The 24,950-nt window shown below is 44.1% G+C and overlaps 1 protein-coding gene across 3 annotated transcripts in view; it reads right to left on the bottom strand.

Moving 5' to 3' along the window:
* EIF2B3 (eukaryotic translation initiation factor 2B subunit gamma) overlaps positions 1-24,950 on the bottom strand; it is a 143,825-nt gene that overhangs the window by 97,054 nt on the left and 21,821 nt on the right. For all 3 annotated transcript variants that reach the window (XM_077824626.1, XM_077824628.1, XM_077824627.1), the window contains 2 exons: positions 15,008-15,167; positions 6,500-6,611 (listed from right to left, as the gene is read on the bottom strand). In XM_077824626.1, the coding sequence (XP_077680752.1) occupies positions 6,500-6,611; positions 15,008-15,167 (272 nt within the window). The remainder of the gene's footprint in view (positions 1-6,499; positions 6,612-15,007; positions 15,168-24,950) is intronic.

Here is a 24,950-nt window from a genome sequence, read left to right as displayed (position 1 = left end):
CCCCACTGTATTTTCCACTGAATGCATCCGATGAAGTGAGCTGTAGCTCACAAAAGCTTATGCTCAAATAAATTTATTAGTCTCTAAGGTGCCACAAGTACTCCTTTTCTTTTTGAGAATACAGACTAACACGGCTGTTACTCTGAAACCTAACATTAAACATCTTTCCACAATGGTGTCCAATCCCTCACTGCTTGCAAAGAGAAGACAGACGTTTTTAAGGTAAGTTTTAATGCAGAGGCCTTCCAATTTTACCAACATATGTGAACAAACAGTGACAAACTAATGTAAAATATTTTACCCAATGGGAGTCACTGCATTTGTGTATGTCACACACACACACCCCTCCCCGTTCTCATAGCGTTACATTTGAGAATAAAAGGTAGATGAGTCAGTAACACTAAGAGTCATGGAGTATTTCAGAAAGATAACTTCCTGACTGGTGCACTGCTGCACAGACCATCAATATTCAGTGACTCACCGTGAGTCTATAAGACCCCCTTATTTAAAACCAATTATGAGCAGAATGAAGGTGGGATCTTATGGCAATACAACAGAAATAATATGTACCAATGCTCTTTCTGAACTCCCATTAGGCACCTGACATGATGGTTAGTCTCTAAGGTGCCACAAGTACTCCTTTTCTTTTGACATGATGTTGACTTTTTCCTATTAGCAGATCCTTAAAGTGAGGCTACATCATTAATTTGTATCCTCACAGCATGAGAGGGAAGGGAAGAAAAAAAATTCTCCGACGCTACCCCCTCCCCCCTGCTTTTTTGTATTAAAAAAAATCTTAAAAACAAGTCTGCGATGTTACTTCAGAGTTATTCCCATAATTACTACATACATTTATATATGAGGTATTCTTTTCTGTCTGAAGCACATGAGGTAATGAGTAGCTGAGATTGTCCTGGTGATTTATTAGCATATCCTCTAGGAGAAGCACAGCACCTGCGTTTACACAGATGGAACACCCACGAAGACGGATGGTTTATTAGGGACGACTCACCCTGAAACATCCCACGGTATCTTAAAAGGAAATGCTCCAAATTTAGACCTGCTCCAACAGGTGTCTTTTACTGTCTTACTTTGTGTGACCATAAATGTCTAAGGTGGAGAAAACAATTCCCTGTCCCTGTAATCAACAAATACTTCAGCCCCCTCTTTCAAAAGGGGGGAAAAAAGCCCATGGAATTCTCATTATTTTCTCAGTTTGATGGCCTGCCAAGCCCTAGTCAGAGAGACGTAACTGGTGAATTCAGGCTTCAGGGATGAGCATGCTGCCTTCATTTCTCTCTCTCTCTCTAAAGGACTCCAGCTTGGCTCAGAAGTTTCCCCACGGCATTTCCTTCGTTCTTATGCCTCATTTCTCAGCCATTTACCACAATTCACCTAAGGAAGGGCCCACACAGTTTATTCATAACTTTTCTATAAGCCCCTATTACCCAAGCAGGAAATCTCTTCCTTGAAAATTCCTTCCCTAACAGCATTGCTCTCTTTAGGTGCTCTCAACAAATTTGCTTACCTGTCCCCTCCTGATGTTTTGTTACATATCTACAAATGGGGCTGCACATGGATATCTGACCCTGTTGTGTTTGTGACGATATGTATTCCTGGGGGAATCCTGCGCCACTGTGCACGTGCAGAATGTATGTCCCCTGCAGATTTCCTCATTTCCCTGCAGAAAAATGGCTCTCTGATGGGGAAGCAGGGTGGATAAAAATCAAGGATTTTAAAAAATCAGGGTTTTTTTATTTAAATTGGATTTTGATCAAATGCTTTTTGAGGAAAAAAACCTATCTAAAGGTAGTTTTAATTAAGATACATTATAGCTCAAAGATATCGCATCACGGAATAGGGATTATAAATTCTAATTCTATGGTAAGAGACAATATACTCATGTAATGTTTAAGAAAAGTTTTGTAATTGAGTTCCAATAGTTCATGGATTAGGGATCCTCTCTGCCAGCTGCCCTGGGCACCTGAAACATACAGCAGAGAAGTAAATCACTGTGGGGCAGGAGGTTGGACTGGGGAAAACCCAGCTGGTGAATCCTACCCTGAGCCAGGCTCAGCTGCTAGTCCCAGCTGGGCTGAGGAGGACGGGACTTCCTCTTCCTCTGCATGGCATCTGGGGCCATTTCAGACCCACTCCCAGCTGTAGGAAGCTCTGCAGAGTCCCTCCCGCCCCACACACACACTTCCTGCACCCATCGCTCCTCAGCTGCAGGAGGAGAGATCACTGTACAGGGAGTTGCTTCTCCATCCACCCAACCTCCATACATCCAGATCCCCTCATACACAGACCATCCCACTGAGCCTCCCCCTCCCCCAGAACCCCCATAACGAGCCTCACTCCCCCTGCACCACCCCAACGAGCCACCCTCACCTGGATCCCCACCCCACTGAGCCCCAAACAGCTACACCTGAATCTCCACCCCACTAAGCCCTACTCCCCCAACATCTGGATCCCCTCCACTGAGCTCCCCACACCAAACCCCCCTGCTGAGTTCTATCCCCCCCCACTGAGCCCCTACCACTTTAACCTGGAGAGTCCCATTACTGTTGCACCCAGAGCCCTCCAACAAGCCCCCTGTGCACCCAGATACCCCTAACCCAGATCCCTCACTGAGCCTCCCACACCCAGATTGCCCCACACAGAACCCTCTCATCCCTCACACTAAGCCCCTCCACACTTGGATCCTGCCTTGCTGAGTCTGCCTGCCCACACCTGGTGCACCTGGCATGGAGGGACAGGGCCTTGAGGTGTTTCTGGGGCAGGCCGGTTTCTTGCACTGTGTCAGGGTTGGGTGAAGCCTCAACACTGAGACTGTGTCACCGGGGGGGGAGGGGGGAGGGAGAAGAGGAGGGGCTGCACAGTGATCTCCCACCTCTGTGCAGCCAGAGGCCTGTGCTCCCCAATCCCATGCTGGAGCATCCATATTTATTTAACAAATAAAATTTGCAGAATTTTAAAATATTTTGGTGCAGAATGTTTAGTTTTTTGGCATAGAATGCCCTCAGGAGCAGATATGAAGACTTGATCAAGAGAGAGATCAGGTATATCAGCTACAGAAGAACAAGATACTTTGTCAAAACATGGCTTGATGTTTTCACAATTGAAGAAGCAACGTCCAGAATCACATGTCTGATGTATAAGGTGGCACAGCTTCCCTTTGTTAATCTCAATCACTGCCCACAGCTAGCAGAAAGTAAACACTACGTCAAAGAAATCATACGCCAAACTGAAGAGCAGAATATTATGGAGAAAACCAGATCACTCAGTAAACTTTTGCTTCTCCTCAAAAAAGGTTCATTCTGCAGTAATTTAGTTACTGCTGACCCCCTCTGGGTAAGGAGCAAATGAATATTTAATCCACAACAGGTACTCAGGAAAGTCTGCATTTAGCCCTTTCCCACTGCTCTTTTACAGCAGCAAAGAGCTTGAAATCCAGTGGTAAGAAAAAGGCAAGGAAGGTCAGAACAAAGGATTTTCTGGGATATTTTGTTTTGTTTTAAATAAGTGTTCTACAGCTTTGGATCTTTTGTCAGAGGAGCTTCCACGGAAGCAAAGTTCCTTTGACTAGCTCTTGCATTAGATCTAGATTTTTGCCATGGGTAAACAAGGAAGTCAACGAGGTTCTGATAACTTCTCTTGGTGTGACAGTGTAAAAGAAAATTCACCCCTCCCCCCCGCCACCCACCCACCAAACACAAACCAGAAATGAAGAGCAAACTATGTATTGAGAGCGTTCTCCTTGAATTTTTTTTTTTTTTTTTGTGGAGTATAACAATCATGCAACAAGGCCACCATAACTTTTCAAAGTATTGATAGAAAGATAGAAAGTGAAACAGATTTCTTTCTAGGGGAATTAAATGTGCCCTGGAAATTCTTTTCTCTCTACATGAGATCAATGGGCTATAATTCCACTAAACGAGGGAAGTCCAAAGAACAAGAAGTGACCAACCCAGCAGATACTAGCTGAAGGATGGTGACCTACAATGGGAATTAAGATTGGGCACACACCCTTTTCACAGAATCACAGAAGATTAGGGTTGGAAGAGACCTCAGGGGGTCATCTAGTCCAACTCCCTGCTCAAAGCAGGGCCAACCCCAACTAAAACAACTGAGCCAGGGCTTTGTCAAGCCGGGCCTTAAAAACTTCTAAGGATGGAGATTCCACCACCTCCCTAGGTAACGCATTCCAGTGCTTCATCACCCTCCTAGTGAAACAGTTTTTCCTAATATCCAACCTAGACCTCCCTCACTGCAACTTGAGATCATTGCTCCTTGTTCTGTCATCTGCCAGCACTGAGAACAGCTTAGCTCCATCTTCTTTGGAACCCCCCTTCAGGTAGTTGAAGGCTGCTATTAAATCCCCCCTCATTCTTCTCTTCTGCAGACTAAATAAACCCAGGTCCCTCAGCCTCTCCTCATAAGTCATGTGCTCCAGTCCCCTAATCATTTTCGTTGCCCTCGGCTGGACTCTCTCCAATCTGTCCACATCCTTTCTCTAGTGGGGGGCCCAAAATTGGACACAATGCTCCAGATGTGGCCTCACCAGTGCCGAATATCTGCTGGCAATGCTCCTACTAATGCAGCCCAATATGCCGTTGGCCTTCTTGGCAATAAGGGCACACTGTTGACTCACCTCCAGCTTCTTGTCCACTGTAATCCCCAGGTCCTGATTTATGATGTTTAAAAGAGGCTTCAAAGGTTATTTTGTTTAAATGTTTTGCTTGTTTCTCACCTGAAAAATTCAGGTCTTGAGCAAGTTAGCTTCTGAGCAGGTCTAGACAACACAGTGATTAACCTGTCATTGGCTGACAACATTTTTTCTCTGAGAGCGCTCCTTCGATGGCTACCCCCATAGAATTGCACCACTGGGAAATTTTAAGTCAAACAGTGTAGTGTAGGAAAAGCCTTTTCCTTAAAATTTCCCAAAGATGGAAGCACTAAGGCAGAGGTTCTCAAACTTTTTTTGTCGACAGACCCCTTTTCAAATGCAATGTTAATCACAGACCCGAAACTGATGGACAAAGGGATATGTGTACTTCATATAAACATGTACTGTTAGTAATGCTTTAAGAAAAAGAACAGCGTAATTAGAGATGTCAGTGAGATGGGTGTGCCTGCTTCTCACTGCAGAGTCTATCTATTGTTGGTGTGATAGCTGGCATTTTGAGGACCCCCTGTGCAATCTCTAAGGACCCCAGCTTGAGAATCACTGCACAAGGGTACACAAAACACTGGTCTACACTACTCAGAGTGGCCACAACACAACACATTGGTGCTGGTGATTCAATAAGCGGTGCTGCCTCCTCTGAATCAATACCAAACCCAGGCTTCAGTGTGGTGCTCCAGAATGCCACACAGCTGCAAGTGCCACCTACAGGGTGAGGCGTGAAACCAAGGTCTTGGCCCCTTGTGCATTCCAAGAAACAAACTCCATGTTTACTCTCAACTACCCTAAGGGGAGTGTTGTGAAGCTTAAAATAGGGTTTTCTCCAAAATATCATGTATAAATGGTCTTCTCTTAGCAGATCTTCTCCCTGCACACTCGCAGAATCACATGTGCTGACCCGAGTGACAAAAGTAACATTTCACTGGTTTTCTCTGCCTACACAACGAACACAGGCAAGACAGAGAGAACTGCAGAGGCCATCCCAGTTTGTACATCATCAGTACTATGATTTATTAAGTGCCAGTCAGTTGCATTTGTGAAAATCTACTGAAGGCAATGGGGTTGAATGGGTAACCCTGAGGTCTGCAGGATGAACACTGAATAATTCTCACGCTAGAAGCTAAATTAAGTGAGATAACAGGAGTGAAAATCCACTGGTGAGATAAATCTGTAAAATCAATCATAGGTCAGCTAAAATCACATATGTTGCAGCAACTGCTAAGCTGCCATACCGTATCCACCTGTAAATGCAATGACAAAACCACCTAGAAAAGCCTCCAATAACAATAGCTGCAATATTCTTTACTAGCCCCACAGAGAACAACTAGCGTTGGCTTGCCAATGATGACAGCCACAGAACACAATTCTAACAGCAAGCACATCAATCAGGAACCAGCTGTAACAATTCTGTGACCGCCTTGGATATCAATGAGGCAAATTTTTCATTTCCATCAACGCATCCATCACAAATATGAACTATTGAATTTGAACAACATCTGAATTTAGCCACCCTGGCTTTTCTTAAAGAACACATGGCTCTTTCACTCATCCCTTTCTCCTTCCTTGCTCTTTCTCATGATAATCCTTCTGTTCTTGCCAAACAAGGACACTGGCCAGTTGTAGGTGCAAAATACTTCTCACTGAAAAATAACCTGTGCTTTCATTGCCATTTGTGGGAGCCACCTACCATGCATCAGGAAAAATTCCTTTCCCCCTCCTCAGCTTACCCCAGTTCATCTTTCTCCATCAATCCCATCCCCAATTTTTTTCCCCACTCCAAGCTAAATTTCCATTAAGACCCAGAGGGCTTACTTCTGAAGGAGTGATCTCTTAATGACAAGTTCTTCATCCAAGTCAGCTTCATTAGCCATGAAGAGCAACCGCTTTCCTGTGTCATCCACTCCAATGAAGTCGCGCTGCTCCACTGAAGTAGAAAATCAAACACAGCCATTTTACAGTCTTATCTTAATGGAATCCAGGACAAGGAGGACTGGTCAAATTGCCCCGGACTTCAAAATACGTAAACATAAGCAGAGATTAACCCATCAAGCCTAAGAACCTTCATTAATGCTCTACAGCATACATTTATTTCAACCTTTCAACCAGGGTAGCCAAAATGCGGCTCATGAAGATCTAAAACATGGCCCCTGAAACCACCCACATCTTTAATATGAAGATGCCAACTGTGGAGACAGTGGGTCCCAGCATGCAATGCTTCATCTTGATTGAGCTAATGCGTAATTCTCTTCCCTCTTTCTTTACTACTACTTCAATTTGCACTAAAAAGAATCCAGGATAATTAATAGCTCATCCGAGCCAGCGCCGCCTCCTTCACCATAAATCACTCTCCTTTTCTCATATCGCAATTAGCTGGTGAGGAGAGGATTATGGATTTCAGACAAGACTTCGCAACTAGTATCCTGTTTTCATACACGTTTTGTTAGTAACAAACATCTAGGCTACACGCACACACAGCTCCAGACTCCTAATACTTGGATGCCCTAGGACACGTATTGGTTTAAAAAGGGCACCCATGCAAAGGGATACCTAATTTTCACACTATCTATTGTGTCAATTTCTCTCTAGAGTAACGCTACTGAAATCAATGGCAATACAGTAGGAGTGACTTTGGCCTAATGGTCTAGAGTACTTTCTTTTTGAACAGTCCGTCCCAAGCACTGCATACAGTGACAGCAAAACTTCATTCTCACAAATCTCTATGGATACGTGTCAAACCAGTTCTAGAGTAAAGAGCTCAGGAGAGCTGGGGGAAAGCCAGTTGGAAGGTGATTTCACTTTGCAATGAATATGGAATGCAACACAACTTTGGTGGTATCCACAAGCTGTTCCCTTGCCCTGAAGCTGAAAGCACAGGAATATCTGCAATGGCACAATTCTGATGCAAGCTTTTCTTTTTCTTCCCAGAGATGGTATTTTTGGTCAAATGCTGGCATATACTTACCCTCCCCAATTCCTAAAACTCACATCAACCTTGTGTGAGAAATGAATGCCTTGGGAGAAATAATTTCCTTACTGTCTTTTTTTTCCAGCTAAATTGCATTTTAATTCCACTTTTCCTCCTTTGCTTTCTTTCTATTTGCATCTTAATAGCTGCCATAGTAACAGCTACCACCAAAATAAGGCCAAAACTACGTAGCTGCTGAAAGCTTCCCCACTGGCAGCCTTTGATCCAAGTGATCAAGCTAGCTCCTTTCAGAAGCTTCCCCTCTCAAATTAATTATATAACTAAGGAGCACAAAAATAGGCCCTGAACACACAACAATGTGAAAAATTAAGCACAATTAGGATCGAGCTAACCAATCCACAAAATTCTTGAGAGCACTGGCTCTATTCATTCTAGGCAGTAAATTAAGCTACAAGCCATGGTCCAAATTCTAAGCAGAGATAAACAAATGCCTACTGCACCTAACCCTTTGAAATCCTTGTCTGCACCTACATACAGAATAGCGACAGGTTTCTCAATAAGGGCATCATGCTTCTTAATTTAAAGTCAGGTCCTAAGCCATCGTCTAGTCTACTGTATCTTTAGGTCTGTATAGCAAAGAGCCTGTCTACAATAAAAAACAGAACCATGATTAAAACAGAATTGTGCAACATGGTTGTGACCAAACAGGTTTTTCTCTTCCCTGTGTGGATAGAAAAAAATGGTATAATAAATGTTAGTGAACTATGTTTTAACCCTAGGAGAAACCTAGAAACGACCCTGCGTTGCATATGAGAAACTGAGGATTTTCTGGACAAAACTCAGGATAGGCTTCTAGGGGCACAAAGCTCTAAAGATATAGAGCAGGTTGCACAGAGGAGCCAAGAGGCCAGTGAAGAAGCTTGGCAACATGTGACCTCCAGAAGAGGTAAGCGCAATGTCCGGGTTCCAGTAACACAGACACAGGTAACTAACAGCTTTCATGTTCTCTCCGTTGCGGAGAGTGGACCAGATGATATGTCTGGGGCGAGAAAGCAGAAGGAGACTCCGCTGGTTGGAAGGCATGAGATGCGATGTCCTGAGGTTGGGGGTTCCACAACCACCACTCCCAAGAGGAGAAGGCGGGTGGTGGTGGTCGGGGACTCTCTCCTCAGAGGGACTGAGTCATCTATCTGCCGCCCTGACCGGGAAAACCAAGAAGTCTGCTGCTTTCCGGGGGCTAAGATTCGCGATGTGACGGAGAGACTGCCGAGACTCATCAAGCCCTCGGATCGCTACCCCTTCCTGCTTCTCCACGTGGGCACCAATGATACTGCCAAGAATGACCTTGAGCGGATCACTGCGGACTACGTGGCTCTGGGAAGAAGGATAAAGGAGTTGGAGGCGCAAGTGGTGTTCTCGTCCATCCTCCCCGTGGAAGGAAAAGGCCTGGGTAGGGACCGTCAAATCGTGGAAGTCAACGAATGGCTACGCAGGTGGTGTCGGAGAGAAGGCTTTGGATTCTTTGACCATGGGATGGTGTTCCATGAAGGAGGAGTGCTGGGCAGAGACGGGCTCCATCTTACGAAGAGAGGGAAGAGCATCTTTGCCAGCAGGCTGGCTAACCTACTGAGGAGGGCTTTAAACTAGGTTCACCGGGGGAAGGAGACCAAAGCCCTGAGGTAAGTGGGAAAGCAGGATACCGGGAGGAAGCACAGGCAGAAATGTCTGTGAGGGGAGGGCTCCTGCCTCATACTGGGAATGAGGGACGATCAACAGGTTATCTCAAGTGCTTATATACGAATGCACAAAGCCTTGGAAACAAGCAGGGAGAACTGGAGGTCCTGGTGATGTCAAGGAACTATGATGTGATTGGAATCACAGAGACTTGGTGGGATAACTCACATGACTGGAGTACTGTCATGGATGGTTATAAACTGTTCAGGAAGGACAGGCAGGGCAGAAAAGGTGGGGGAGAAGCACTGTATGTAAGGGAGCAGTATGACTGCTCAGAGCTCCGGTACGAAACTGTAGAAAAACCTAAGTGTCTCTGGATTAAGTTTAGAAGTGTGTGCAACAAGAGTGATGTAGTGGTGGGAGTCTGCTATAGACCACCGGACCAGGGGGATGAGGTAGATGAGGCTTTCTTCCGGCAGCTCACGGAAGCTACTAGATCGCATGCCCTGATTCTCATGGGTGACTTTAATTTTCCTGATATCCGCTGGGAGAGCAATACTGCGGTGCATAGACAATCCAGGAAGTTTTTGGAAAGCGTAGGGGACAATTTCCTGGCACAAGTGCTAGAGGAGCCAACTAGGGGGGGCGCTTTTCTTGACCTGCTGCTCACAAACCGGGTAGAATTAGTGGGGGAAGCAAAAATGGATGGGAATCTGGGAGGCAGTGACCATGAGTTGGTTGAGTTCAGGATCCTGACGCAGGGAAGAAAGGTAAGCAGCAGGATACGGACCCTGGACTTCAGGAAAGCAGACTTCGACTCCCTCAGGGAACGGATGGCCAGGATCCCCTGGGGGACTAACTTGAAGGGGAAAGGAGTCCAGGAGAGCTGGCTGTATTTCAAGGAATCCCTGTTGAGGTTATAGGGACAAACCATCCCGATGAGTCGAAAGAATAGTAAATATGGCAGGCGACCAGCTTGGCTTAATGGTGAAATCCTAGCGGATCTTAAACATAAAAAAGAAGCTTACAAGAAGTGGAAGGTTGGACATATGACCAGGGAAGAGTATAAAAATATTGCTCGGGCATGTAGGAATGAAATCAGGAGGGCCAAATCGCACCTGGAGCTGCAGCTAGCAAGAGATGTCAAGAGTAGCAAGAAGGGTTTTTTCAGGTATGTTGGCAACAAGAAGAAAGCCAAGGAAAGTGTGGGCCCCTTACTGAATGAGGGAGGCAACCTAGTGACAGAGGATGTGGAAAAAGCTAATGTACTCAATGCTTTTTTTGCCTCTGTTTTCACTAACAAGGTCAGCTCCCAGACTGCTGTGCTGGGCATCACAAAATGGGGAAGAGATGGCCAGCCCTCTGTGGAGATAGAGGTGGTTAGGGACTATTTAGAAAAGCTGGACGTGCACAAGTCCATGGGGCCGGACGAGTTGCATCCGAGAGTGCTGAAGGAATTGGCGGCTGTGATTGCAGAGCCATTGGCCATTATCTTTGAAAACTCGTGGCGAACCGGGGAAGTCCCGGATGACTGGAAAAAGGCTAATGTAGTGCCAATCTTTAAAAAAGGGAAGAAGGAGGATCCTGCGAACTACAGGCCAGTCAGCCTCACCTCAGTCCCTGGAAAAATCATGGAGCAGGTCCTCAAAGAATCAATCCTGATGCACTTGCATGAGAGGAAAGTGATCAGAAACAGCCAGCATGGATTCACCAAGGGAAGGTCATGCCTGACTAATCTAATCGCCTTTTATGATGAGATTACTGGTTCTGTGGATGAAGGGAAAGCAGTGGATGTATTGTTTCTTGACTTTAGCAAAGCTTTTGACACGGTCTCCCACAGTATTCTTGTCAGCAAGTTAAGGAAGTATGGGCTGGATGAATGCACTATAAGGTGGGTAGAAAGCTGGCTAGATTGTCAGGCTCAACGGGTAGTGATTAATGGCTCCATGTCTAGTTGGCAGCCGGTATCAAGTGGAGTGCCCCAAGGGTCGGTCCTGGGGCCGGTTTTGTTCAGTATCTTCATAAATGATCTGGAGGATGGTGTGGATTGCACTCTCAGCAAATTTGCGGATGATACTAAACTGGGAGGAGTGGTAGATATGCTGGAGGGGAGGGATAGGATACAGAAGGACCTAGACAAATTGGAGGATTGGGCCAAAAGAAATCTGATGAGGTTCAATAAGGATAAGTGCAGGGTCCTGCACTTACGATGGAAGAATCCAATGCACCGCTAGGGACCGAATGGCTAGGCAGCAGTTCTGCGGAAAAGGACCTAGGGGTGACAGTGGACGAGAAGCTGGATATGAGTCAGCAGTGTGCCCTTGTTGCCAAGAAGGCCAATGGCATTTTGGGATGTATAAGTAGGGGCATAGCGAGCAGATCGAGGGACGTGATCGTTCCCCTCTATTCAACATTGGTGAGGCCTCATCTGGAGTACTGTGTCCAGTTTTGGGCCCCACACCACAAGAAGGATGTGGATAAATTGGAGATAGTCCAGCGAAGGGCAACAAAAATGATTAGGGGTCTAGAACACATGACCTATGAGGAGAGGCTGAGGGAGCTGGGATTGTTTAGCCTGGAGAAGAGAAGAATGAGGGGGGATTTGATAGCTGCTTTCAACTACCTGAAAGGGGGTTCCAAAGAGGATGGCTCTAGACTGTTCTCAATGGTAGCAGATGACAGAACGAGGAGTAATGGTCTCAAGTTGCAGTGGGGGAGGTTTAGATTGGATATTAGGAAAAACTTTTTCACTAAGAGGGTGGTGAAACACTGGAATGCGTTACCTAGGGAGGTGGTAGAATCTCCTTCCTTAGAGGTTTTTAAGGTCAGGCTTGACAAAGCCCTGGCTGGGATGATTTAACTGGGAACTGGTCCTGCTTCGAGCAGGGGGTGGACTAGATGACCTTCAGGGGTCCCTTCCAACCCTGATATTCTATGATTCTATGATAGATAAAAATGTGCTTTCCCATGCACAGGCAAGAGAGATGATTATTTTTGTGCCGCAGACCAGGCAAAATGGATCACCAAACCCTGTAGTGAAAAAGGACAGTTCTGAAATGCACTGATGTTAACAGGCTGGCTGCAGGCAGATAACTAGTTTTAATTAGTCCCTAAGAGAAAGGAAGGGGAAAAGGGAGAATGTGCAGGAATGGTAACTTAAAGATGACCCACAATGGGGGGAAAAAAAAAATATAGACCAGGGTTCAAGTCCATTTATGTTGGATAAAGATGGCTTGGAAGATTTTTGCCCCAATAACAAATAGTTCTTCTTAGTGTATGTCTACATTACCCACGTTGCAGCATTGCCGCGGCAGCACTGTGGCGTGGGCAGGGTCGACACACCTTATAGCCGGGGGAGAGCTCTTCTGGTGATAAAAATCTCACCCCAAACGAGCGGTGGTAGCTTGAGCGCCGGGAGCGCAGCTCCCAGAGACGCAGAGCGGTCTGTATTGGCGCTTTTCAGCACTAAGACTCCTGTCGCTCGGGGTGTGTTTTTTCACACCCCTGAACGACAAAAGTTTTAGCGCTGAAAGTGGCAGTGTAGACACAGCCCTAGAAATCCAGGCTCTGCCTACCCGGGGGACTTTGAGAAGTGGAGAAATGATGACATCACAAGAGAGTGAGGCTGAGCAAATCAGGGGAGGAATTGTTAGTCAAATTTCTAAATCTTTGTTTTTAAACAAACCTATTGAACTCCAATGCCTAATTGACATTTGGGGAACACATCTGTTAAAATTCACCATTCCCACCCCTTTTCGATTCAGGTGAGAGAAATCACAGGCCACATCCATCATGAGGTCATTCCCCAACCCTACAGATCATCGGTGACATTCCTAAGGTCTTTAAGGTAAGAAAAACAAGCAGGAAAGAACCACACCCTCACAATCCTTTCAGTCTTTCTTTATACATATAAAGGCATAAACAATTATGGTTTAAAATCCTTTGCCCGGGACTGACTAGGGGAGGACAAGGGATCTAGGACATAGAGCCAGGGATGGGAAGAGACAGGACTGAGGCAGAGACCGGGACAGGTTTAAGGCACATATGTTGGGTCTTGCTTGGACGCTTAAATTGCTCATGACAGTCTCAAAAAAATCAGGGCAGGTACATTTGGCATGTACGCCTTGGTCTTTGCCTCAATGCCCAGAGATAAGAATAGACTAGCTCAGCACCCGAATACTGGGTTTCATTCTTCATACATCCGCTGCCTGTCTGGGTTACTATCACCCCTCAGGGTCCTACTGTGTTTGCATTGCTTCCTATGACTATGTTCCGCAGATGTTACGGCCAGAAGGGACCATTATGATCACTAGCCTGACCTCTTACATAAGAAGCCAAAGAACCTCACCCAGCACTTGCTGCAGTGACCCCATAACTTGCAGTTGAATTATACCACACATTTTAAAAAGGCATCAAGGCCCACAAGCATTATTAAAGAAGGTCAGTGGGTTAGCCTCTGTGGCTAATGCCTCTGTTTAAAGCGGACTGCAGCAGCAAATTTGTCCTACAGCTACTCAGTTTATTTCAAACCAGTTCTCTCCAGCAGAGGTATTAAACATCTAGAAATGATAGAAAATGGCCCATAAGGAATAACTATCAGCCTGGGGCGGTCTGGTAGATCTCACCCATCTCTGACTTCCACAGACTTATGAACTGATGGCAACATTCATTGTTAGTTTAACAGAGCTTGCCAGGATTCAGGATCCACGGGCATCCTTAACTGTGGCATTCCCTGAGCTTTGAGTGCTTGACTGTGCAACCTAAATAGCATACTCGCAACAGAGGGTTTTGTAACAATTTCCCAGGGTTTTTAAAAAAGAGCAAATTGTAAAAAAACAGATTCCATCATGTGGCATCGTGTGGACATCCACATGGCTCATCAGCAGGGTTGCCACTTTTAGATGTACTGAACAGACCTCCACCACATGAGCTAATGGAGTAAAACTGATAGCAACAGTAGCTTGTCAAAGCTGTCCCTGCCCCACTTCAGTCCTGTCTCTGCCCCATCCCTCACTCCATGTCCCAGACCCATTCTCCTCACCTAGTCAGTCCCTGTCTTCTTGGGCTTCTCACCACAGTCCTAGGCTCCCCTTCTCTGGCTCTTTGCCCAGACCCTTTTAGCCCAACGGGGCAAAAACTGCATGTCCCCTGTGCCTATGTCTTAGGAGATAGCCTTTAATTACATGATCACATACTATTTTTCCCACAGGATCCTTGCCTCTCTCAGTGTCTGGGCTGGACCGTGGTCACTTAATGAGCTCTTTCAGATTTTGTTCTACCCTCACTGCTCAATGTGCAGCTGCAGGTTTATTTAGCGCCATTTCTTAACTTCTGAGTGCTTGACTGTGAAACTGTAATAACGCCCTTCTAAGATGACATTTTGTAGTCATTTATCTACCCTCGCTGTATAAAGCAGTGTTTCTTTCAGTGGCCTTCAGGGGAGGGATGACCCAAGCTTTCATTTCAGTCCTATTCCCTGTCCTTAAATCCTTTAATCTAAAGAGGTAGCCGAACAAAATAGTTTAAGCTGTCTTCTTTTAAAGCCCCTCCATCTTGGGGCACACATTAAGGCCACTTGGTGGCTTGGCCCTTCCATTCTCAAATGGTGTAATATTGTTATTCTTTTGTATGACTTTAGTGCCTTGGAGCCAGGACCCCATTTTGCTGGATTTTTAGTTTGCTCATGTGCACTGAGTAGGGAGAACAGTTAGTCTACGTACCTGGCTTTTTCTTCCCTTTCTGTCCTGGTACCATTTCTGTGGGTTCATGAGCTTTTTTCATCAACATGGAGAGTGTCGCGTCATGAGCTCGAAACAGATCCACCACCTCATGTAAAGCAACATCTGTGATCAGATCACAGCTCAGTACCAAGACATCAGTCTGCCAAAACACAGAAGAAAAAAACAAACATTTCAAAGACACAAAATACCACATACTTGTCAACTTGGGATGCCTTAGCAACAAAGAGTCTGTAATGTTTCATGGCTTTCTCATTTGAGATCCACATTAAGCCACCAGACAGAGTTCCAGGTGTATGTTTTTACTGGCATGAAGAGGATATCTAGTGGTAAGGTTACTGAATTTGTTACCATTGCCAGCACACTGCCAAGAATGGGACATAAAGCCCATGGAAGCATCCAATTTGTCATCCTCTCTTGGCAACCCAAGGAGCAGGATTATGGACACACAGATGAGTTCACAGCCTTCAGTGCTGCCATTAAGTTCTGCCATTAAGTTCTGCAACACTTACCATGGCTATATTAAGTTAATTAATAATAATGACCTTTCTGGAGTAATCTTAGTAGTTAACTTCCCATCTTGCCTAAACAATTTAAAAATGTATTTAAATGAAGTCACTCTTATTGGAAAAATCAAATGCTGGACAAATCTGGCACCTGATTTACTCAGACATCACACCTCGGTTTGCTCACTTTATAAGTATGCCTTCTAAAAGCCAACATCGTCCTGCAGCAAATTTTAATAAGCAAACTCCTATTACATTTAACTTTGATCTCAAAGGATCCCAAAGTGCATTGCAAACTATACAAGAGAACCACTTCACTCACCAGTGAAGTACAGCCACTTCTGAGGTGAAATACGACCGATTCCCCGCTATTGCCAATTACAGATACGCATGTCAGACCAGATGCTCTCTTGTTTAGGATCCGCTTTCAATTTCCTATGAGTGGCAGAATACCTACTTTTCCAAAACCAACTAGTCAGACAGCTATCCTCACCTCATTTAAATTGCTCCTAACACCCTATTTCTAGAGTTTTGCCAACAGAAAAATTAGTGAGTTTGGACTTTATTTATTAAATTCATTAATCATTTTGCTCCTAAATGGCATAATCACAACATTATGTTTCAGGGACACAGTTCTTCTTCCCTCCCTGGTGTTTGTTATTTTCATTTTTTCATCAGTCCATCATTTACTATGTAAGCTCTATGGCACAGAGACACTGATGTTTTTTGTGAAGCTCCTACCACACGATACGTCACTGTGATAGGAGTTGAATTACTTCAGCCAATATTCCTACTTTAACTGGGAACACCACATCAATTCAAAGAGAAAACATGAGTGTGCACTTTTTAGTTTGGATGGGATTGCAAGACAGCCCTTTATCCGATATTAGGAGATACAAAAGTCATAACTAGGAATAACTTTGAGGTCTGATATACTGAAGGGCCTGCAGAGTCTTTCCCCAAAAGGGTTTGGAGATTTTCAGGTGTTCACCTGTAACTTCGGGGAATGCTACAGACTGACACAGCTACAGTGTTAGCAGGCTGCACATGGAGATGGCTGGTACTGTGCATGGCCATGCCTATCATTTGTAGCGTAGGTTATCTGCACAAATAATTTATTATTATGAAGATTATGGCCCCTTCGTTTGAAGGGATAATATCCAGGTTGGAGGTCTGATGAGTCCAAATTGTGACCTACCTCTCTCCGTCTAATATTGCTTTTCAAAATCCATATTTTATATGGAGGTTTCGCCTAGGAGAAATGCTATGATTATCTCATCTGAAAAACAAACCAAACAATCCAATGTCAGCTGCCCTCCACTCAAGAGCAACTCTACATCCAAACCAATATGTACAAGCAACGATTTCAGCCTCCAGCTTTATGACTGCAAAGAGTGAAACACGCAATGAATGTTAGATACTCTGAAAGACAGTCAGTCTTTCTAAGCTGTAAAACTTCCAGATATTTGGCTTTCTGCAAGAGCATGAATTTAGTCGCAATACTTTCAAAGAAGGGCAAGGATTTGTCAACGGTGTTTAAAAACAGACCAACTTTTCTTCTTCTACCTGATTTTGAAGAGGGAAAGGAGCCCTGTTTAAATCTAAATGCATTCACAACGATGGTGAATAAAGAGACAGACCAGACATATTGTAAGGAACAACTATCTTGACTTGTAAAACGAATCTCATAATTATTTAATATTTTACTAAGTGCTTTAATCTATCATTGTAGTAAACTGCCAACAAGCCTTTCGTAATTGTGAACAGGCCCCTGGGTTTTTCCCCTCTCTCACTTTAGGACGAGCTTTTGCAAAGACTGAATGCAAGACCCCTGAGGAGCACAGGGGAACAGAACCACCAAATGTCTGGTTGCCATCTGTTCTACCCATTTACTCTCCCAATATGTAAATAAACGTCAGCGAGCACAGGGACCAGTGAAACACACAGCTGCTCTGTAAAGCCCACATTTCTGCCTCTCCTCCTGATGAGCAGAGCGCTGGCCTCAGAAGCATGCTGAGAATACACCGTGAAAGGCTCTTTGGGGACTCAACAGCCTCCCCTTTGAAACCCCACTCCCCCCATAAATAAAGCCCTCACTGTCTAATGGATGCACTTTTTTCCAGCATTGAATCCATGAAAGAATACACTAATGGCTGAACGAAAAAATAAACCCTACTAGCACCCTTGGAGAAGTGCGTGTTTTTCTTTACTTTCTTAAGGCTGGTGCAGTAGAAAGAAAACAAATGGCTCAGCTTGTATTTGTTCAAATATGTACTCCACAGACGTACTCTAAGTACAGTGCACAGGCCTGACAAAGCATCGATATAAAGGAGACATACTGTATGCACACATGGGCATTCACGTCCCTTAGCACTCAATTTAATGAATTATGCAAACACTGAACACACAACAAAATCTTAATGAAATTAAATGCAACACTGATTACACCAACCCCAAACTATTATACAAACATGATAAGCAACATGAACTGATTAAAAAAAACAACCCAGCATATGTCATACTTAATAAGCACACACCCTGCAAGCTCAGTCACTACAAGGGAAAGAAAAAAACAAGCAACTTATTATTCAGACTGGGTCGATAAAAGATGAGGTGAAGATAGCCCAGGCAGGGATGATGGTCCAGTGGTTAGAGTGGTAGCCAGGGAATCAGGAGACCCTGGCTCCACCAAAAATCTCCTGTGTAACTTTGGGTAAGTCATTCAGGGCTTGTCTACACAATGCTTTAATCTGTGCCAGCAGGGGGGGTAAATTCTAATGTGCACCAGCATGTGTGCACTAACTGGCTTGTATGGATACTGCTGTTGTATATTAAAAGTTCCCTGGTGTACATTAATATAGTCCTATTTCAAAACAGGACTACATTAATACACACTAAGGAACTTTTTAGTGCGTGCCAGCAGGGTCCACGTGGACTAGTTAGTGAGCGAGATGCTGATGCACATTAGAATTTACACCCCTGCAGGGGCGCATTAAGGTACAGTGTAGACAAATCCTTTGTTTCTCAAATGTTTAGTTCCCCATCTGTAATATGGGGATAACAGTACTTCCCCACAATGCATTATAACTGTGATGTATCCAGATACTAAAGGGGGCATGTAAGTATTCATCTTCTTCTGTGTGCCTTAAGGACAGCAATGTTAAATGTCCAAGTCTAGGTTGGCGATCCAATTGATTGCTTCAGGTGATGTGGAGCGGATGGCAGAAATACCATCAGGATATGATCGTTGGGGACACTGTTCACAAGGTGTTCCATAGTTCAGTCTCTTTCCACAGCCGCAAATAGAATGGTGTCTCAGCCGCCATTTATGGAGGAGGTAGGTAGGTGCATCTGCCATGTGATGTGCAGAGGCAAATCACAGTGGATCATATTTTTCATGGGGGAGAAAAGCCACTGGTTTCTTCAGTTGGGTCCTTGATCAGCAATTTGTTCAGGACGTGAATCCTTCCACTTTGCTTGCCATCAATCTTTGGAGGAAACCCGGAGTTGTCAAGCTCTTGCACTGCAAGCCAAAAAGGTTTTCTGAATTTGAGTCAGACCCTTGGTATATTATGTAGGTCTTCATGTGTTAAAAGATCTTTGTTCCCTTGAATACAATGGAACTACCAAAGGATTCTCATAATAAGTAAATCCCGCGCAGCCATAACAATGTCCTCAGCACAGATAAATTTCCGTGACGACTTTCAGGGAAGGTCGCTGGTGACCTGGTCACCAAGGAAAATGCAAAACCATTTTCCAAACTCTTGGGAAGAATTTTACCATTGCATTGCATAAGATCATTTTGATGGCTTTCAAGAGAAGGGCGTTCCTCCATACGGTGTCATAGGTGGCAGATAAGTATAAGAAAGCTGCCCCAGTCTTAAGTTTTCACTGGAATCCCACCTTGATGCATGTTTTTAAAAGGCGAATACTTGGTCGGTGCAGCAGCAGCCTAATCGGAAACCCAATTATTCATTCAGCAACATTGCTTCTACAACCGGCATAAGCCGTGCGAGTACTATTAGGAAAGTATTTAAAATGTATTTATCCATCACACCATACCACACCAGGCATCAACAGGAAGACAGAATGCAATCCAAAACATCAAGATATTCATGGAAGTTTAGATGCCATGGTGACAGGCATCGTAAAAAAAACTTTAGTGTGAAGTTCTTGCCAATATGTCTTCTTAAACCTTGCCCACCATGGGATGCCTACACAATGAAGAAAATAAATCCCCAAAAGAGCATCTTAATATTTCAACACGAGATTGATTTAAAAACAGAAAAGACATTTTGAAATGGAACTAATTCACAATATAGATCAAAGGAGGCATACAACAACTATATAGTGTGATATCCCAGCCTAAATCAAACCCCTTGGATTTGCTCACACCCTGCATACAATGGACACCGCTAAAAACTCAATGTCCTACTCAGCAGTGATTGAAGTATCTCTCCTGTTCTAATAATAGGAAGATATCAAGGTAACCACAGGCTACTGGCAGGGAATGTTCAGTTTTTAATAGCATCCATTATAGTTTTTCTATCAAGTAAATTTACAGAAAAAGGGCTGGACCTTTGTAGACTAAAAACAGCCACCTAAACACGAGTCCAAAAAATGAGAAAACATATGCTACAAGGAAAATCTCTAATTCAGACAAGATCAGGGTTAAGAGAAAAAGAATAAATTTCAGTAGTTGCATTTACAATTTAAATTAACACATAACCACCAGGGGGAAAAAGAAAAGGAGGACTAGTGGCACTTAGAGACTAATCAATTTATTTGAGCATAAGCTTTCATGAGCTACAGCTCACTTCATCGGATGCATACCAGGGGGAACAAACAGTTTCTAAGGGAACTAAAGAAAGACATGTTAAATGCAAAAAATAATTATGGTAATGTAAGATTACAATTGAGATGTTACAGGAACAAAAGGCAGGAAGTTGAAAGGTTTGGTTTCTACAGCAAGCACAACTCAATTTATTTGAACAAATGAAATATTTTGCTTTACTTTATATGGCATTCATACTTTAATATAGTACAGTATAACCAAAATGGGGCCAAGTTACAGTTACTGTTGGAATCAGGTCTTTGATGTTCCTAACTTTTGGGAAGGCAAAATCTTAACGATATGTTGCATTATCATCAGATTTTGTATCAAGTGTCCCTGTAATTCTAAAAATGGAGGAAAGAGAACAGTTCTGCTGTGGGCAACTGCTTCGACTAAGCACCTGCCTTCCATAGGAACTGCATTACCCACCATGGCTCAAGTTAAGAATCTAATTGCATCCAAGGAGATAGCAGAGCCTGCTGCCCCCTCAGTCTCTAAAGATCCCCTCCAATAACCACATCCATGACCTTTTTAGGGTATTTGAGGCTCTTTGGCTGCTGCTGTAAGTGCAGCAGGGAATCTGTACGTAACCTTCTGCTTTGATTTTTCAGAATCTATAGGACTTTGTTACTTACTCACTGAAACGTCCACCTTTGGTGGGGAATTCTCACTGCTACTCAATGGCAGCATTTAGCACCAAGCCAAGATTTCCTATCTAGTAATAAAATAAAATAAAATAAAAAATGGTCACCAGCTGTGCACTGAGCCTCAAGCACTAGAGTTTACTGGTACTCTAGAATGTTAGCCACTCCTGTGAGTATAACCTCAAGCAGTTTAGGAGGATAAATTCTGTCCTACAAGGTTGGCTCTTTCTAATGGGGACCCAACGCTTAGGCTCTAGCCTGAACATCTGCAACGCAATTTTACAGCCCCACAGCCCGAGCTCTGAGAACCCGAGTCACCTGATCCGGGCCAGCCGTGGATGTTTAATCGCTCAGTAGATGTACCCCAAATCAGAAAACTGTTCTTCCTCAGCAGGCAGGGGATGAAGACTCAAGAAGAGTCCAATCCCTTTAAAAAAAAAAAAAAGATATAGTTTCTTCTGGAAAAAGCGGAAGAAATAGGGAAAGTACCAGGAGCCAGGACAGGCCCCTGAACTCCCAGGTGAAGCTGTCTTGAGGCCATGTAACCACTTTCACCTATATAACCTGCCCATTTCACTGCCTGTCCTCTGCCATAGTGAGCTGAAGGAAAGCCACCAAGGGCTTGGGAGGAGACCCAAAGCCTGTCCTTTAGTACGGATCATCCTGCCCACCATCTCAGGAGGGATCTCACAAGGCAAACACTGTTCTATCTTATCTCAGCGTCTCAAGAACAGCCGTGCAAAACTCCAATTTTTTAAAGTTCACACAGGCAGAGAATAGGAATGAATCGTTTCAGCCCAGAGTATATTACCAAAATTGACATCTGGGATGGAAAAGATAACTTAAAAAAAACCCTAAGCACCTGAAAACAGGAGGTTAAGGATGAGCATATTGAGTTCATGAATGTATGCTCTCAAAACAGAACTTCAGTATAGTGACATTATTATTCAAATGTGGGAAACAACCACAAGATTTGAAGTCTGGAAAACATACCTTATAATACATTCATTTCTCTGCTCTTGACAAATGCAACCTTTCCCCACTTCTATACATTCAGGATGCTGCTGCAAAGATCATTTTCCTATGGCCAAGTCAACCCTCTCTTTGCATCCCTTCGCTGGCTAATCCTTCTCTATGCATCAAACATAAGTGACGTCTTCATTTTCAAGGCTCTTCACAGCCCATCCCCACCCTCCCTAGCATCTCTCACTACTTAGATGTTGATTCCTGCCTCCAATTAGCCCATGATACCAGCCTCCATTGCCCACTTGTTCAATTTGTGCTTTCTCCTATGCTGCCCCTATGCTTGCGAGGAGCTGCCCATAAATATCCAGAATGCTACCTCATTATCTTCCTTCAAAACCTGCCTGCAAACTCCTTTCTGTGATGCCTACAAAAAACCTGATGCTGGTTAGGCCACCAGTGGGCTGAGACCATAGCCTGTCATCCTGGCCAATCTTGTCTCATTGGGTCCTTGTATTCCCCCATCCATATCCATCTGTTGTCTCCTGTCTGATCTTCAGAGTGCAAGCTGTTTGGGGGTCAGGGATCATCTTTTTGTTCTGTTTTTACAGCATCTTGCACAATGGGGTCCTGACCTTGACCCCTTGATTAGGGCTCCAGGCACTACAATAATACAGATTAATAACAATACAGGAGATCAACTTATTTAGCTAATTGGGGAAAAGGTTAAGAGGGGATTTGATCTCAGTCTGTAACTGCTGACACAGGGAGCAGACATCTAATAGTAGGAGGGCTCTGTAATGGAGCAGACACAGGCATAACAAGATCCAGTGGCTAGAAACTGAAGCCAGCAAAGTTCAAACTGGAAATAAGAAATATTTAAGAGTGAGGATAAACAACTAGTGGAACAAGTTATCAAAGGATGTGGTAGAGTCTCCATCATTTGGAGTCCTTAAATCACGATTAGATGTTTTTCTGAAAGATATTGTCTAGCACAACCACAAGATGTTGGGCTAAATGCAATAATCACTAGGTGGAATTGTCTAGCCTGTATCATGCAGGTCAATCCAGATGATTGTAATGGTCCCTTCTGACCTTCAAATCTATGAATATAAAACAGCAGCAGCATGCAAGATGAAAAGACACATAAGTAACAGAGGCCTCGAAGATCATTTCTTCAGTCATTATCAGTTTGATTCTAAAATAAAATACGCTGCTTTTGGGAGGTGCAGGGGAGAAGGAATACGTTTATCTCCCAGATCAAACCCTCAAAGAAGTCACTGTGCAAAGAACAATTTCAGCTTTGCTTTGACGAACAGAAGCACCATGGCCTCGTCAGTTCCACGTTATATTCTAGGCCGAATGAATCACTGAGACCTTGAAACGCACTCAACTGTATAGGGCTTTCAGAATGTCCTCCTTTGAACCAAGAGCTATACCTTCCCCCAGAACTGTCCATGATGACATGACTGGCCTGTACAAGAATAAAGAGAGCTGCCAGAGAGATAAATCAAAATTATGGCTGCTCAACCACCGATGTAATCCAACCCATCGTTCTGCTGTATCCACTCTCTTTGAATATTCCTAAACCAGTTTGTTCTCCAAGTCAGCTGTCCAATTTTCCGCCACGTTTGTTATTAAATAAGGCTTTGAAATCTTCATAGTTTTCTCCAACATCATGCGGCTTTCCAGAGTCCTCAGATTTCTTGTCCAAAGTGATTAGTGAGGCCTAAATGACAGAAGAATGCAAGAATTTCTTCAGATAAATCTGGTACTTGGTGAAGTGTCACTTCTCCAGTGTCTGGCCAAGTAAAAACAAATGCAGAAGTAGCTAGGTCTCGAGCAGACACACAGCTCAATTCTTGGGCAGCAATTTCAGTTACCCTCAACATGACCCTCAACAAGGTAGAAGACCATGGAAGAAGGGTAATAAGTAAAGGGCATCCTCAATCTCATACCATTGAGATCATGTCTTTCCCCATCATCACCATTTAACTACAGCTGGTAACAGCACCAAACTGCAAATTCAGAAAGGAGAATCCCTTTTGGGGGATCATTATGAGGACATGTGTTCATTTTGTTGTCACCTACTCCCCCACTCACTTTCCAACAAACTGGGACTACCTAAACATAAGGTTAACATGTAATTTCCCATTACATCATTTTTATTTTCCTCAGTTTAGCTCTTGGATCTCAATTCTTCTGTTTATTTGTGATCAATTTAGTGCTTATAAAAAATGCCACTCTTCATGATAACCGGAATTGGTGGACAGAGCCCAGCAAAGCAACAAAAGCCTTCACCCCCCAGGTAAGGAATTGGCCAGTGAACCCAGAAATCAATCATTTACAGGGAACAAAAAATGAACTATCAGGGACAGATTGAAGGTCAAAAGATAAAAAATGAAGGCACTGGATGGGGACACCAAGCAGAGAAATCTAGACAATGACCACTGCTCCGAGGTGGCATCGCAGAAGTCCATGTACACCACCCAAAGGAACTGCCAGACTGCCAGTCGCACAGAACAAAGTTCTCTATTTTTCTTGATAACAGGAACAGCATGGACAACTCTCTCATCCTAAATATGGCCCCAAACCTGACTTGAAGGGTCCAAATCTAGGGTGAGAGAATAGTTAGGTCTCCAAGGCTCATTCAACCCTTGGCCTCTCCACTGAGATGGCCAAGAAGGTTGCCAATTACTGGCAGCAGTGTCTGAGATACTGATACATTTGTGTAAGAACATAACAACAGCCATACTAAGTCAGACCAAAGGTCCATCTAGCCCAGTATCCTGTCTTCCAACAGTGGCCAATGCCAGGTGCCCCAGAGGTGATGAACAGAACAGGTAATCATCAGGTGATCCATCCCGTCTCCCATTCCCAGCTTCTGGCAAACAGAGGCTAGGGACACCATCCCTGCCCATCCTGGCTAACAGCCATTGAACTAGATTGTGTAGACTGTGAACTAACATTGTATAGAT

Source organism: Eretmochelys imbricata, chromosome 8 (genome assembly GCF_965152235.1).
Source record: "Eretmochelys imbricata isolate rEreImb1 chromosome 8, rEreImb1.hap1, whole genome shotgun sequence".
NCBI classification, from domain to species: Eukaryota; Metazoa; Chordata; order Testudines; family Cheloniidae; genus Eretmochelys; species Eretmochelys imbricata.
The sequence above is the reverse complement of the archived record's forward strand: the minus strand, read 5'-3'. Positions and strand labels throughout refer to the sequence as shown.